At 37.1% G+C, this 15,402-nt stretch overlaps 1 protein-coding gene across 9 annotated transcripts in view; it reads right to left on the reverse strand.

The window, feature by feature from the left end:
- Positions 1-219: 219 nt before the first annotated feature.
- LOC125674960 (EF-hand calcium-binding domain-containing protein 6-like) overlaps positions 220-15,402 on the reverse strand; it is a 40,123-nt gene continuing 24,940 nt past the window's right edge. For 2 of the 9 annotated variants that reach the window (XM_048912364.2, XM_048912360.2), the window contains 15 exons: positions 15,223-15,371; positions 14,759-14,866; positions 14,507-14,626; positions 13,917-14,093; positions 13,320-13,497; positions 13,036-13,050; positions 11,345-11,398; positions 9,609-9,679; positions 8,686-8,834; positions 7,703-7,980; positions 6,680-6,766; positions 6,002-6,087; positions 5,584-5,683; positions 3,019-3,075; positions 220-1,054 (listed from right to left, as the gene is read on the reverse strand). In XM_048912364.2, coding sequence (XP_048768321.2) covers positions 836-1,054; positions 3,019-3,075; positions 5,584-5,683; positions 6,002-6,087; positions 6,680-6,766; positions 7,703-7,980; positions 8,686-8,834; positions 9,609-9,679; positions 11,345-11,398; positions 13,036-13,050; positions 13,320-13,497; positions 13,917-14,093; positions 14,507-14,626; positions 14,759-14,866; positions 15,223-15,371 — 1,848 coding nt within the window. In that variant the 3' untranslated portion in view covers positions 220-835. Of the gene's footprint in view, positions 1,055-3,018; positions 3,076-3,597; positions 3,680-4,439; positions 4,454-5,583; positions 5,684-6,001; positions 6,088-6,679; positions 6,767-7,702; positions 7,981-8,685; positions 8,835-9,608; positions 9,680-11,344; positions 11,399-13,035; positions 13,051-13,319; positions 13,498-13,916; positions 14,094-14,506; positions 14,627-14,758; positions 14,867-15,222; positions 15,372-15,402 lie in introns of all 9 variants that reach the window. The other 7 variants (XM_056157621.1, XM_048912361.2, XM_056157622.1 and 4 more) reach the window with 5 other exon arrangements.

Below are 15,402 nucleotides of genomic sequence, written 5' to 3' on the forward strand. Positions count from 1 at the left end.
GTTGTCACGTGATTCTAGTATGTAACTGGGGCCATCTTTACGGGAATAGTGCCGGGGGTGTAACAAGGGGTTTCTCAATACCATCTACGCAAACTGCTAAGTTAGATTGTCAATGTATATTCGCTGGCATATCAATTGGTAGTATCCAATGGACAAAAAGGAGGTCGGACGGACAATACCTGACCCACAAAACATCACTGAAGCAATAAGAAGAGAGACTATATTTTCCTTTATCTTTTTATTTTCTGTTAATTCCTGGTTCTGGACGGTTATAAAGACAAAGCTAGATTTACTTAGGGAGCACAAATTTGTTAAGATACTAGAAACGCTATATATATATTATAAAAATAAATGTAAATATTAGACAACTCTCTTATCCATCTATCTGTATTATGCGAAGAATTTGATTAACTGAAATAAAGGCATGTTATAGTAAAGGTGCCGACTAAACACGTCCGACATTGCACCGTCAGTACATTATAATTGTAAACTTAAACAAAAACTATCCGCTTACATAAGCAACATGAAAACATATCACAGAAACGCTTTGAATAAAAATAAATCATTGTTTGAATAAATAAATGTTTTAAATAGAAAAGAAAACAACTCTACCATTAAACTATTAACCAGAGTGAATCTGTTCTATTACACTCTCATACAATTATACCTTCCATCTATTTCCAATTCTAGAAATATCACAGACATTTCTATTTATAACCTCTAAATGTCTACCATCATCTCAAATTTGATACGGTTAAAATCTTTTATTTAGAACGATATTAACGGACGGTTAGTCTGTGTCTTGTCTTGACTGGGTTAATTACAGAATCTACTGTCAAAAAGTATCCACAAATGTCGACAGGAAGTCGCTGTAAGCTACACGCCCCCTCATATCTTGGTCAAATTCGCTGAGGATGTGGTAGAAGTCTTCGTTAGATACATGGATGTTGCAACCCGTCAAGGCACGCCGGAAGTCGGTGATTCCCAGGAAACCCCGGCGCTGAACGTCCAATCTACGAAACGCTCGACGTAAGTTTTTGTGTTCGGCCATCAACTGAAATACATAATACAATACTGTAACATTACATAACAAAGAAATAAATGCATTGAATTCAACACAAAGTAACGATATATTAACATCCGAGCACTTTCCGTTGACCCGCCATCACCGATAATGGAAGACACGTGCCGACTGGCAATATGAAGCATTGGCTAGGTTGGCGACGCTGCGCGTGTCGGCAATACGACGTGAAGGATCATTGATCAGGGCTGCGTTCCAGATCGTAGCGGTTAGATATGGTGGCTGATTTGTGCAATTTTACAATTTGTGGCGTTTTCGTTATTTTGAGGCAAAATATGTAGCTTATAATATCATGTTGTCGTATTCTTGTCATTTCGGGACGGAGAGTCGCTAATTATCCAGTTGTTGTCTTATCACCTTAAAAGATAACAATGGCACAAATCGCCCACCATATCCAGACCCTAGGCTAGCCGCTACGATCTTGAACGCGCCCTGAAATATATATTTTTAAAAAATCAAACAATAGGTAGAAGTTTCACAAAATTAACGTAGAGATAAAAATAGAACTACCCACTGATCACTGCTACAATACCTTACATGTGTCACACTGTGAAAGAGAAATCCTAATGTGCAAATGATAAAATCAACGGTTCTAAACATGAACAAAAACATAGGAACAAAACACTGTACATAAGATTATCTAATGTGACGAATATAGTGGATACTGTACAAACTGGAATGTTGAGCTTTTTTCTTTTGATAGCACGCTGAAATTAAATACATGCCCATGGTGCTATTTGCGCTTTGTTGCCCAGCAAAAGTAGGCAACCGATTAAATTCAAAACTGGGCTAAAAACATTCCTGCAAATAGTATAGATCTATTGTTCAGTGTGTGGAAAGAAAAGAGTTTACTTTGAAGATATTCTAGATAGAGTACATAATGTCTAAAACAATGTCATGCCTGAAATTTCTAATTACAGTAGTCATGCATGCAGTGAAACTTGACAGATAGACAGAGGACGTGAAAATCCAAACCAAGCAAACATATTTTCTAATAGAACTTTATTACTGGGGTGGTGGAGGAGGGGGGGGGGTGGACGGGGAAGGGGTCAACATCTCTATCGTCCCTCCCTCCTCTTTTTCTAGATCCTCCATTCTTCTTCTCTTTCTGTATCTGTTTCTACATTCCTGGATCACGTTTTTTTTTTAAACCTCTTACTTAAGTGTTCCCCTAGCTGCCTTCTGTTACAATTTTCGAAAAAGGACACTGTCCCCTTACTACGTATAATGTTTACTGACAGCGATCTTAACCTATAACCTTTTAACTAGGCATCTTGTTTTCTTGTGTATGTAGGTGTAGACTGTAAGGTGAAGGAAGGGGCGGGGAACATGAGAATCCCAATAGAGGGATGACGAAATATTGCCAGTAGTATTATGTACATTGAATACCCATGCGGATCCAGGATTTTTTTTCACACGGGGATGTGGTACTTTTAAAGGGGAGGGGGGGGGGGGGGTCGAACCTATGTTAAAGATACACTCAATATTTAAAAAAAAATGAATGTGCATAAAATAGGCAAATGTACAATTTGTTTTACCAATCTCAGGGGAGTTCCGCCCCATGCCATCCCACCCCCTGAACTTGTAACTGAGCCTAATACTAACTCATAGTCTTGACATACGTACCTAGTATATTGACACCGAAAACAAAGTCTATTGACTTACATGTAGTAGTAATACATGTAATGCGTTTACTAAACATGTGATTTGAACCTGTAACTAGCTACCTGGCAGTCAAGTGGCATTCGAAATCCAAAATCATACAAAAAATGTAAATGTCACAGGAAAATTGTGTTTGCCTGCTGGGATTGGATTGAGAGAGAGAGAGAGAGAGAGAGAGAGAGAGAGAGGGGGGGGGGGGGGGGGGAGGGGGGGGAGAGAAGAGAGAGCTCTGAATGGTGAGAAATTGGCCTGTGTAAATGGTATCAGTGATTCACCTTTTGATATACGTTATTGATTACCAATCCTACCGTCGCTGATCGAATATCACGCTGCTGTGTAAAAAATAAAACAACTCTCCCTGTTAGTTTCACATCAAATTCAATCCAAATAATTCTCCAATCAAATGCAGTTATGTGAACATTGTACACACAATCAATACTGTCCTATATTTAGTTAATAGGTTGATTTAAGAGAAAAACCATGGGGTTCTATGTTGACATATTGGTTATACTATAGTTTCTGATAGTAATCGACTGTTGGGTATTGTGAGTATAAAGTAACCATGAAATATGTGTACCATGAGATCAATGATAATTATGAAAGTATGAAATAATCATGTCTTTAAAAAATACTCTCGTTAAATATACTCATTAGTTTTAATATGATAATCACCATGCACTTAAACTTGTCCATAACAAATGGTCTCATTAGCAAATTGTGTTAACGCACACTCAATTCGTCAATGCTAGTTTATCCAAACACTTGTATTAATTCTCACACTCTGTTAATCAGTTTGAAAACCTCAGACTAAACATTTAATTCTGAAATAAGCACACTGGGTTATTTGTTTATACTTCTGTTACTACGGAATTGGTTGTCAGGGAGATTCCATGACATAAAGGAAGGTGTGGGAGACACACAGGGTCGCCTTGGTAACTGGAAACACAAAATTTGTATTGGCTGAAGAACATGACATAGCTGAACTTGAATAATTGAAATCATTGCGAAAATACGGAAAAATCATGCTTTGCTTTTGCCAACTCGTCAATCAAGGTTAACTGAAAATCATTACTCAAAATTATAAAAATAGTTCAATATTGTGTACACACTAAAATCAGAAAGGAATGATAACAACCTGTGCTACTGATGTGCAACGTCTACCGGAGTTCATAAACTGTGTGTGTGTGTGTGTGAACTTTCTTAAGAATTGCTGCTTTTCAAAAGGTGAGATTTTTCTTAAACACAAGAAAAAATTTCTTTGAAATCAAACTTGAATGTGAGGAGATTCTAAATGAAGTGATTCGAATGTGTGCTTGTTAATTTTCCGGGGGGAAACAGAATTGTACCTGTGGAAAATGACCTACGACCTTGAAAGGTTATCTGGATCTTCTGGATCTTTTAGTAGATTTTGGCCTCTGGAATAGGAGACATTTTCAAATTCGACAAAAAAAAAAAAAAAAATGCCACAGCAAAATTTGAGGAAAACTTTGAAGTTTGAGCAATCTTGCTGCTACAACAATCTAAGCATTAGCCAGCAGTATTGGTTGTAGACGAGGCGTGTGTTGTGTGCATAGCAATACTCATGATATACTGCGTAGTAATACACACGTTATACTGCGTATATCGCTGCTTACAAGGCATGCAATATTCGGAGTGTGTTTGTGAAATTTACGGCAATCAGTCACACATTACTTACTGCCATCAGTTTGCCTTTTAATATAATGTCACAAATCAGTACACTATACATCATCAACAGGTCCCTGGGTCACAACGCTCACCTGGGTACATTGCTTTTTTGAGATTTGATTCAGGTTAACAACAAACCTAGCTCTTTTTGCAGTCTGCCTCTAACCATGACTTAAATCATCAAGAGCAAGCTAGTATCTTTGCAAAGCATTTATTTCAACACAGTCTTGCTCTTCCCTACATGTTTTTACATATTTTTTATGCACTCTCAAGTAAAACTTTGGATCTCTATTTCGACTCCATCTTGTTCCTGAGGTCTAGATTTTACTAGACAACAATCTAAAACTATGTGACTGCATTACTACAAGATGATGCTGGTAAATTTTTTTTTCAAATTTGACAAACTTTTGCCCTCTTGTTCGTGAGAAAATATTGCTATCTTTCCCTATTGATGTAAAACTAAAGAGATAACCTGTGGACCTTTCCTTACTCCAAACTATAAACTCTACACTATAACAGCTGTACAGAACTCCCAATTAAATTCCATAACTTGAAACCTTCAGTGTTTATCTTGCAACTAGATCTGTCACTGAAACATGGCCGTAATAGTGTTTACAAATCTGCATCACTATATTAGCCACTAGAACAAGTATATATTACAAATCAATCTAATTAAAATTAGCTGTTTTGAATCCACTACCGCTTCATCTTTGTGTAGCGACATAACAATAACGGAGCGGAGCGGATCAAAAGATCTTATTTTAATCCGATTGTATTACAAATTTGCTTAAAAATAAAATATGTTAAAAGTTAACAAACAGAAGATGTACACACTTTGATCAGAAATGTTTACTTAAATTTAAGTTTAAATTTAAGCTGGGATTTCTCAATAAAATCTCAAACTTAAGCTTGAGTTTCTTTGTTTGTTTTTTTTATTTGGGCATTTATATTTGAGTAAAATTTCAAGACTCAAGTCCAAATTTATTTTTAAAATCTAGTCAGATTTCATCCAGACTATGATGATTTAGGACATTTCTTAGTTTTCAAGGTATGATCTAGTTTTAAGAGTTGATCCAGTTTTAAGATTTGACCTAGTTTTAATATTTGACCTAGTTTTAAGAGTTGACCTAGCTTTAAGAGTTGACCTAGTTTACCTTTCTTTCCAGTTTATGTGTGTGTTTGCTGTACACCTGGGATTTGGTCACAGTGGGAGGGCTTTGAGAGTAGCACTTCATAAATTCGAGGTAATGGAATCTACAATAAAGGTACTCTTGAAATAATAAAAGTGATTTTACACCTCTACAAAGGTATTTATATATCAAATATAATAAACTGTTCCTACAAAATTATATATACAGTGTATATCATAATGTGTTGGCCAAGTCATGCAATCATTGAGAGTATTTTTTGATTCGATCATTCTCTGACCCTTCTCCTGTTGCATAGAAAATGATGTAAGTAAAAGACCTAAAAAAAATGGAAGTCAATCTTAAATAAAAAGAGTACATAACTATTAGAATTCTGAGCTCAGGTGAGCTAATTATCATGAAACATACGCAGTGTGATAATTACCTTCCATTTCGTTGTAGATCGAATCTTTGGCAGAGTTCTCGCTTCTCTTCCTCAGACAGAGGAAACTTCATAGTATTCAAAACTTCCTGTAAATATTGTAAACTATTCAAAACTTCCTGTAAATATTGTAAACTGTATTCAGTGAATTCCTGTAAATATTGTAAACTGTATTCATTCAGGAGAAGGCATTCTAAGTTTTAAGAACTTGTGCTCAATCCGTTTGTTATAACATCCTGACAATAAAATATGTTCAAATCAAATCAAATTACATTCATTGAATTCCTGTAAATAATGTAAACTATATTCACTGAATTCCTGTAAATATTGTAAATTATTCACTGAATTCCTGTAAATAATGTAAACTATTCACTGAGTTCCTGTAAATATTGTAAACTATTCACTGAATTCCTGTAAATAATGTAAACTATTCACTGAATTCCTGTAAATATTGTAAACTATTCACTGAATTGCTGTAAATATTGTAAACCATTCATTGAATTCTTGTAAATAATGTACACTATTCACTGAATTCCTGTAAATATAATTGTTAACTATTCACTGAATTCCTGTGAATAATTACACTATTATCAGGGTTCTGTTTCAACAAATATGAAGACTGAAAAACAGTTTTGTAAAGAGAGTGATTTTTTTTATTTTCCATACACGATTTAAACAAACCTTCATGTCGGATATGGAGATTGTAGAGCTGCCATTTTTATCAATGAATTTGAAGACTGTCTTTAATCCTTCCCAGTTACCAAGCATCTGAAATAAAAACAAAAAACATAACATTTCGTTTATTTGTTAAATTTTCTAAAGTGAAATAATTGCCATGGTTTGAGATAAACACAAAAAGTTTGAGGGGCTTACAACAATAAAAATCATTGATTCCCTCTCAACCCCACCCCACCCTCATTTGAAAATTAACGTTGTCTAATAGTAACAGTGTAAGTTTTTAATTGTTGTGTTGTCTAACATACAATGTAAGTTTTTTTGTCAGATTATCTAACCTTAGGCTTTATCTTGTCAGATTATCTAACCTTAGGCTTGATCTTGTTGTCAGATTATCTAACCTTAGGCTTGATCTTGTTGTCAGATTATCTAACCTTAGGCTTGATCTTGTTGTCAGATTATCTAACCCTAGGCTTGATCTTGTTGAGTAGACAGATTATCTAACCTTAGGTTTGATCTTGTCGAGTAGACAGATTATCTAACCTTAGGCTTGATCTTGTCGAGTAGACAGATTATCTAACCTTAGGCTTGATCTTGTCGAGTAGACAGATTATCTAACCTTAGGCTTGATCTTGTCGAATAGACAGATTATCTAACCTTAGGCTTGATCTTGTCAAGTAGACAGATTATCTAACCTTAGGCTTGATCTTGTCGAGTAGACAGATTATCTAACCTTAGGCTTGATCTTGTCGAGTAGACAGATTATCTAACTTTAGGCTTGATCTTGTCGAGTAGACAGATTATCTGACCTTAGGCTTGATCTTGTTGAGTAGACAGATTATCTAACTTTAGGCTTGATCTTGTTGAGTAGACAGATTATCTAACCTTAGGCTTGATCTTGTTGAGTAGACAGATTATCTAACCTTAGACTTGATCTTGTTGAGTAGACAGATTATCTAACCTTAGACTTGATCTTGTCAGATTATCTAACCCTAGGCTTGATCTTGTTGAGTAGACAGATTATCTAACCTTAGGCTTGATCTTGTTGAGTAGGCTGCGAATCCTCTGACTTTTGTTGGAGAGTGCCGTTTGTGGCAGTTTCTCTGTTTCTATGGCATCCACTTTGGTGGTTTTTGTGGTGTTTTCTTCCACGGAAACTATGTTGGTAGTTTTGGTGGTGGCCTGTTCTCCGGTGTTGGTGGTGACCATGGTGGTGGTGGTGGTATTCTGCTGTAGTGATGACATCGTTTTTTCTCGCCTCTCCCTTTGTACTCGCTTGGCTGCCTCTATCAATTCTTTTGTGTCACCTAAGACATCAAAATACAATTTTTCTCTTATCAGACTATTTTTCCTTATAATAATCCATACTGCTTTGAAAGTCATGCATATTGTAGGTAAAAACAATTGTGGAAAATCATCAACAGCTGGCGAAATCTTTCTATGAGTGAATAAATTAATTTTACAAAGTTACCATTTATAGTCCCACTATATGACATTCTAGGAATGGCGTCACAATATGCATTTTTGTAAAAATAAAGATTCTTCTCAAATAAGTCAAATAATCCAATAAATCTGAAATGATCATGTTGTTTTCAGTGATAGCTCCAAGGCTGGTGTGCGCAGAGTACATGCTCCTCTCCCCCCCCCCCCCCCCCCCCCCCCCCCCCCCCCCCCCCCTATGACAAATACAATTCATTATCTTTTATAGAAATATGTCTGAAAATGATCAAATATATTATTTGTCTTATTTTGTCAGAATGCAGTAGTTCCTTTGCCCCCTGGGCCCCAACATGCCTTCACCTTAGACCCACTGTGAGTCCTCAAGATAGCTAGACCATAAACATCCAATCATTTATTGCCACCCTGAAATATCTGAATTTCTGGATCTGCCACTAGTTTTACATGTTTGATTAACCACAGATCTGGAAGTCCAAAATTTAAATCTAAAATCAAACAAAGCTTGGGTTTTAGCCGATAAATCATGTCATCATTTCAACGATTTATATCCTTACCACTGTTTTGCTCACGTCTGACTTCCTGTCCTAAACGGTTCTGAGCGAACGCCATGATCAGTGATTTGTAGCTGTACATTCCGTCTGAGGAGACATTCAGTCTTGCCCACACCCTGTCCAGCTCCGAGTTTGTCAGGCTGACCCCTGACCTGCAAAAATCACAAACAGTTACATGGGGCGGGGACAGTTACACGGGGCGGGGACAAACAGTTACATGGGGCGGGGACAAACAGTTACATGGGGCGGGGACAAACAGTTACATGGGGCGGGGACAAACAGTTACATGGGGAGGGGGATAAACAGTTACATGGGGCGGGGGACAAACAGTTACATGGGGCGGGGACAAACAGTTACATGGGGCGGGGGACAAACAGTTACATGGGGCGGGGACAAACAGTTACATGGGGCGGGGACAAACAGTTACATGGGGCAGGCGACAAACAGTTACATGGGGTGGGGACAAACAGTTACATGGGGTGGGGGACAAACAGTTACATAGGGTGGGGGACAAACAGTTACATGGGGCGGGTAATAAACAGTTACATGGGGCGGGGACAGACAGTTACATGGGGCAGGGAAAAACAGTTACATGGGGTGGGGGATAAACAATTACATAGGGCGGGAACAAACAGTTATGTGGGATGGAATCATTGAAATTCAGGGGGGTTGGGGGAGTGGGTGGCTGGGGGTGTCATGGTTCAAAAGATGTTTCTGTTTTGTTGTGTGAACTACATGATGAGCAAAGTTCCATATAAAAAAATTCTGTTTACACTATCAATTCACTATGTTAAATTATTTGGGAACATACAAAGTTAAATTGCCACACTTACAGTTATAACATCTCTATGCACATTAATACACAAATACTAACCTAACAAAAACTGCTAAAGTCTAATTGTCAAGTGTACAGAAAACAAACTCACAATCTCAACAGAGCCCCAAACTGCCATTTGCTCATTCTCCCCGTCTTACGACGATCCATGTCCTGAAAGTGCTGGAAATAATGGCAAAACATAATCATTACAAAACACACAACTATTGATGACAAAACATGCACATTACAAAACACACTAGAATTGATGACAAAACATACACATTACAAAGCACACTAGAATTGATGACAAAACATACACATTACAAAGCACACTGGAATTGATGACAAAAACATACATATTACAAAACACACCACAATTGATGACAAAACATACACATTACAAAACACACAACTATTGATGACAAAACATGCACATTACAAAACACACAACTATTGATGACAAAACATGCACATTACAAAGCACACAACTATTGATGACAAAACATACATAATGTACACATTACAAAGCACACTAGAATTGATGACAAAACATACACATTACAAAGCACACTAGATATGATGACAAAAACATACATACAGACCCTGAAACGTGCTACTACACCTTAAAAACGAACCGAACCGTTCCGTGCAAGAAACGAACCGTACCGTTCAAGAAACGTACCGTACCGTGCAAAAAACGAACCGTACCGTTCAAGAAACGTACCGTCTCGTTCAAGAAACGAACCGTATCGTTCAAAAAGCGTACCGTACCGTGCAGAAAGCGTGCAGGATAATATTATGCAAACCCCACCCCCAAAAGCCCGAAAGCGTACCGTACCGTGCAGAAAGCGTGCAATTTATGTCACGTGACCCACTTTTTCAGCCACAGTATATTATTTTCACAATGGCGCCCGATGGGAAAGGAGGTCGTAGACTATCGCTGGCTATTCGAAGCATTATCCTCAAACATCACGAAGCTGGGTTATCAACTGTGAAAATCACCGAGATGCTTAAAACGAAGTACGATTTCAAACTGTAATTTATATCCGGAAACTTAATACGCTTTGTTTTTACACTTACGCACGCCCATGTCGGGGAGCAGTTCATGTAACAACTTTTTATAAAATCGTAAATTAATAAATGTCTGATGAGAAATGAAAAACAAATTGAAACGTAATAACAACCATTAAGGCTTAGACTTAAGCAAATTCTAAAAACTTTTATTCATAACTTTTATGTATGTTATCAATATGGAATTATTCCATCGAAGCAATCAAAAATAACGTCTCATTTCCCCATGTGCACATTCTAACACAACCACAAATCCTGCAGCCGATAATCAAAGAGCCGAATAAGACCGATCGAGTGAAAACAAACTATCGAAACGTACAATTTATACGAAGTCAAAGCGTTCAGGCCACGCCCACCTCATTAATAAAACGTGCAAACCATTCACAAAGCATGCAGCTATTTTTAGCAAACCGTACCGTGCAAGAAGCGAACCGTACCGTTCAAGAAGCGTACCGTACCGTGCAAGAAACGAACCGTACCGTTCAAGAAACAAACCGTACCGTTCAGAAAACGAACCGTACCGTTCATAAAGCGTACCGAACCGTACCGTGCAACTGGTGTAGTAGCACGTTTCAGGGTCTGTATTACAAAACACACTACCATTGATGACAAAACATACACATTACAAAACACACTATGATGTTCTTGCTTCAATAAGGTTCATTTCAGGGCAGACATTTGTTATACATATCTAAGGACTAATCAGACAAAAACCCTGACCCTGCCGATTTCTTGTTTATATTGTGAGTTTCAAAATTGATGTATAACTCCTACCTTGTCAAACGTATGGAATCTGTTACGGAATAGCTCCTCCAAAATCTTCATCACCTACAATAACAACAGAAAACAGCGTAAAGTATAGCATAACTCTTACTCTTCACCCACCACAACAGAAAACAGCGTAAAACTGAACTCTTCACCCACAACAACGGAAAACAGCGTAAAACTTAACTCTTCATCCACAACAACGGAAAACAGTGTAAAACTGAACTCTTCACCCACAACAACAGAAAACAGTGTAAAACTGAACTCTTCACCCACAACAACGGAAAACAGCGTAAAACTTAACATAAGACTCTTCATCACCTTCCACAATGGAAAACGGCATAGAATTTAACAATATCTTCATCACATATACAACAACAGAAAACATCATCAAATTTCACATAGACTCTTCATCACCTAAAACAATAACTTAAAACTTAATAGCAACTACAAGAACAAGGTAAAACTTAACACTGTCTTAAGACTTCTCTTAAGACAGAACTGCCCACATCTTTGCCTCTAAATGTACTCTTCTTTGTGCCTGAGTATCTAGCAAAGAAGTCACTATAGTTACCTTATAATTTACGTAAATATACATATATCTTTCTGTCCCTTAATTGATCCCCAGGATGAAAAAATTCTGAAATCAACAGGACACCACCAATCATATTCCAAAAGATAATTTGGCAACTGTGTAAAATATGGAATGAGTTCTTGGACTCTACCAGGTGTTTGTATAAAGCTGTTGTTTTTCAACCCTCATTGACCCCTAGGATGAAAATAAAAATTGCTGCCGATATAATGACTAAAATATGCATAATAGGGATTTCTTACTATTATCTTTTTATTCACACAAAAACAGTGCTCACATAAATTATTTGGTACTCAAGTTATGAAATTCACCCTAGTTTACATAAAAAGCCCTTGCACAAAGACCTTGATTCAAAAGTTCAAAAATTCATGCACCCATGCAGGTAGTTTACAAACATGTCCACATCATAATCTACAATAAAATTTTTAAAAAATGCAATGGTGGTGAATGAATTCTAAATATTTGAAATCGATACAAATGTAACAGGTATTATAATATATATGTGTACATGTACTATATTAATGTGTGTGATGGTGTACTGACCAATCAATAATCAATGCAGCTGTTTATGTAAATCAGTCATGTTTCAAATTTAAAACACACCATGAATTTGAATTCTCCAAGAACTCACTAAAATATACACAGACCCTGTACCAGAAGTAAAGACACGCAAATTGTTTCTCTAAACAATGATTCATTTGTTTTGTTGATTTAAGGTTTTCAGCTAGCTGCAATAATGTAGCCCTATCCAATTTTTTTTTTATTCTGACGTTTTCGGGATCTCCCTAAAAAAAAAAAAAAAAAAAAAAAATCAGAGAGGGTTACATTATTGCACCTAGTTTTCAGATGAAGCAGTGGTTTTCAGGCATATATATTGGCTAGGAAAACTTCACCCCATGAAATTAAGCGATATTACATATATGTACTGAATTTTGTGCCATGTCAAACTGTGATCCTTTACATGAATATAAACGTATATATTAATATTGAATGTGCTGATATTGTAACACACAGTGTATAAGTAGAAATATTTTGGGGAAGTACGCCAGAGAAAATTTTAGAAAATGAGTGAATTCTCAATCAAACGTGCAGTTTTTCAATTGTATACCTTTTCTGAAGAATGCTGAAATCCAAATATCTATTGTAAACATATCATGGTGTATATGAATGAATGTCAACAGCCTAAGATGTGTAAAATACGAAGAACAAACTATTGTATAATCAAATTGTTTTGATTATCTAATTAAGTTTTAAAGACTAAAATGAGATGCCATAAATAGAAGAGCATTGGCCCAATCTCTAGAATCAGAAATCACTAAAGCTGTAATTTTTACAACTGATCTAAGTGGTGTACATGTCAGTTTAATTTCACCCTGCGGAACACTGTCTTACATCTGCTATGGTTCTGACGTTGTCCTGGGGTTGCAGATCTTCCATTTCCGCCTGGGGATGCATAAACGTCTTTGCTTTCTCTCGCAGTCGGTCAACCGCGGAAGAGTGGACCATAGTGGACGGTATCACCTGGGAAACATCCAGTCCTCCCTCTTGTTTCCTGTTCCACGACCCGGGCCTACAATCAACAGCTAGCATTGTATTAAATATTTACTGTTCCACGACCCGGGCCTACAATCAACAGCTAGCATTGTATTAAATATTTACTGTTCCACGACCCGGGCCTACAATCAACAGCTAGCATTGTATTAAATATTTACTGTCCCACAACCCGGGCCTACAATCAACAGCTAGCATTGTATTATTAAATATTTACTGTTCCACGATCCGGGCCTACAATCAACAGCTAGCATTGTATTAAATATTTACTGTTCTATGACCCGGGCCTACAATCAACAGCTAGCATTGTATTATCAAATATTTACTGTTCCACGACCCAGGCCTACAATCTACATGTACCATTGTATTATCAAACAATATGAAGACAAGATCACCAAGACCTTTATAGGGGAAATGATAAGGCATAGGGAGACTTACGAAACATCAAACATCTGTAGAAATCTGTTGTAAGGAATCAGGCCATCGCTGTCCTGGCCCACATCAGACTTCAGTTGTTCCCACTGTTTATCAGACATTGGGTATCCAAGACGTTTCTCGATGCCACTACGGAATTCATGAGGCGTGATTACACCAAGACCGTACTTATCACAGGACCTGAAAGAAAGAAGCTATGTTGATGAGATTACACAGGACCAATGAAAGAAAGAAGCTATGTTGATGAGATTACACAGGACCAATGAAAGAAAGAAGCTATGTTGATGAGATTACACAGGACCAATGAAAGAAAGAAGCTATGTTGATGAGATTACACAGGACCAATGAAAGAAAGAAGCTATGTTGATGAGATTACACAGGACCAATGAAAGAAAGGAGCTATGTTGATGAGATTACACAGGACCAATGAAAGAAAGGAACTATGTCGATGAGATTACACAGGACCTGAAAGAAAGGAGCTATGTTGATGAGATTACATAGATTCTAAATCTATTTTAGATTCTACAGCAAATTAACACATTCATTTTGACTGAAGTAGTTTGTAAGTTAGAAGAAATCCTTCTTCTCCTCACCTGAAATATCCTATAAGTTTGAGAAAATCCCCATGGAGTAAATCAACCAATCGGATGTCAAGTTCCTCTGAGGTCAAAGTGTGTTGTGGAAGAGGCCATGATGGGAACTTATCCTGGAACCTGCAAAAAACAGGAATTGCACTTTTGACTGGTTCATTTTGACTGGTTCTATAACAATACTGAATGCTTCTGTTATGACATCTCTGACTAAATTCACTAATTTAACATTATTGCCTGGTTCTCTAAACTTACTGTGGACTGGTTACCAATTTGTTTGTGACGCTGTTTTCTGATTTACTCTGGAATTTGTTCAGAAATTCTTTGTAGTTCACCTGACCTCGAATTGTTCGAACCCCATTTCTGTAGAAACATGACATCAATATGAAAATGATATAAAGACATATAACAAGTATAATTCAAAGAATCCTGGTTCCAATTTCCTTTAGGGGGCATCTATGTTTAAGGTATATCAGTCACATGGTGCACTAGTTGCACACAGATGCTGCAAATTTTCAGAGTATTTGCTACAAGTAGTTGCAGCGCATTTGCTGCAAGCATACTTTTTTATGCAAAATTTCCTCTGGCACAAAGTTTGCGGTAAAGTTGCATCACACACTTGCTGCACACTTTTGGTACACATTATGCGGCACATTTGCAGCAAACTTTGCATTTTGGTAAGGGCTTATAGATATTCTGAGAATGTTTGTTTCACTCACCGTGCCAAGAAGTTGTCTAGATCAGTGACCGATACATTCAGACCAAACTCCTGGAGAACTCGGCGGAAGTCAACCCGTGAAATGTAACCATCGCTAAGGTAATCAAAGAGGTCAAAAGCTGTTGCCATGGCATTGTAAGACTCTTCAAACTGAAAAAAAAAAACAACATAAAAGAAAAAT

Source organism: Ostrea edulis, chromosome 3 (genome assembly GCF_947568905.1).
Source record: "Ostrea edulis chromosome 3, xbOstEdul1.1, whole genome shotgun sequence".
In the NCBI taxonomy this organism is placed as follows: Eukaryota; Metazoa; Mollusca; class Bivalvia; order Ostreida; family Ostreidae; genus Ostrea; species Ostrea edulis.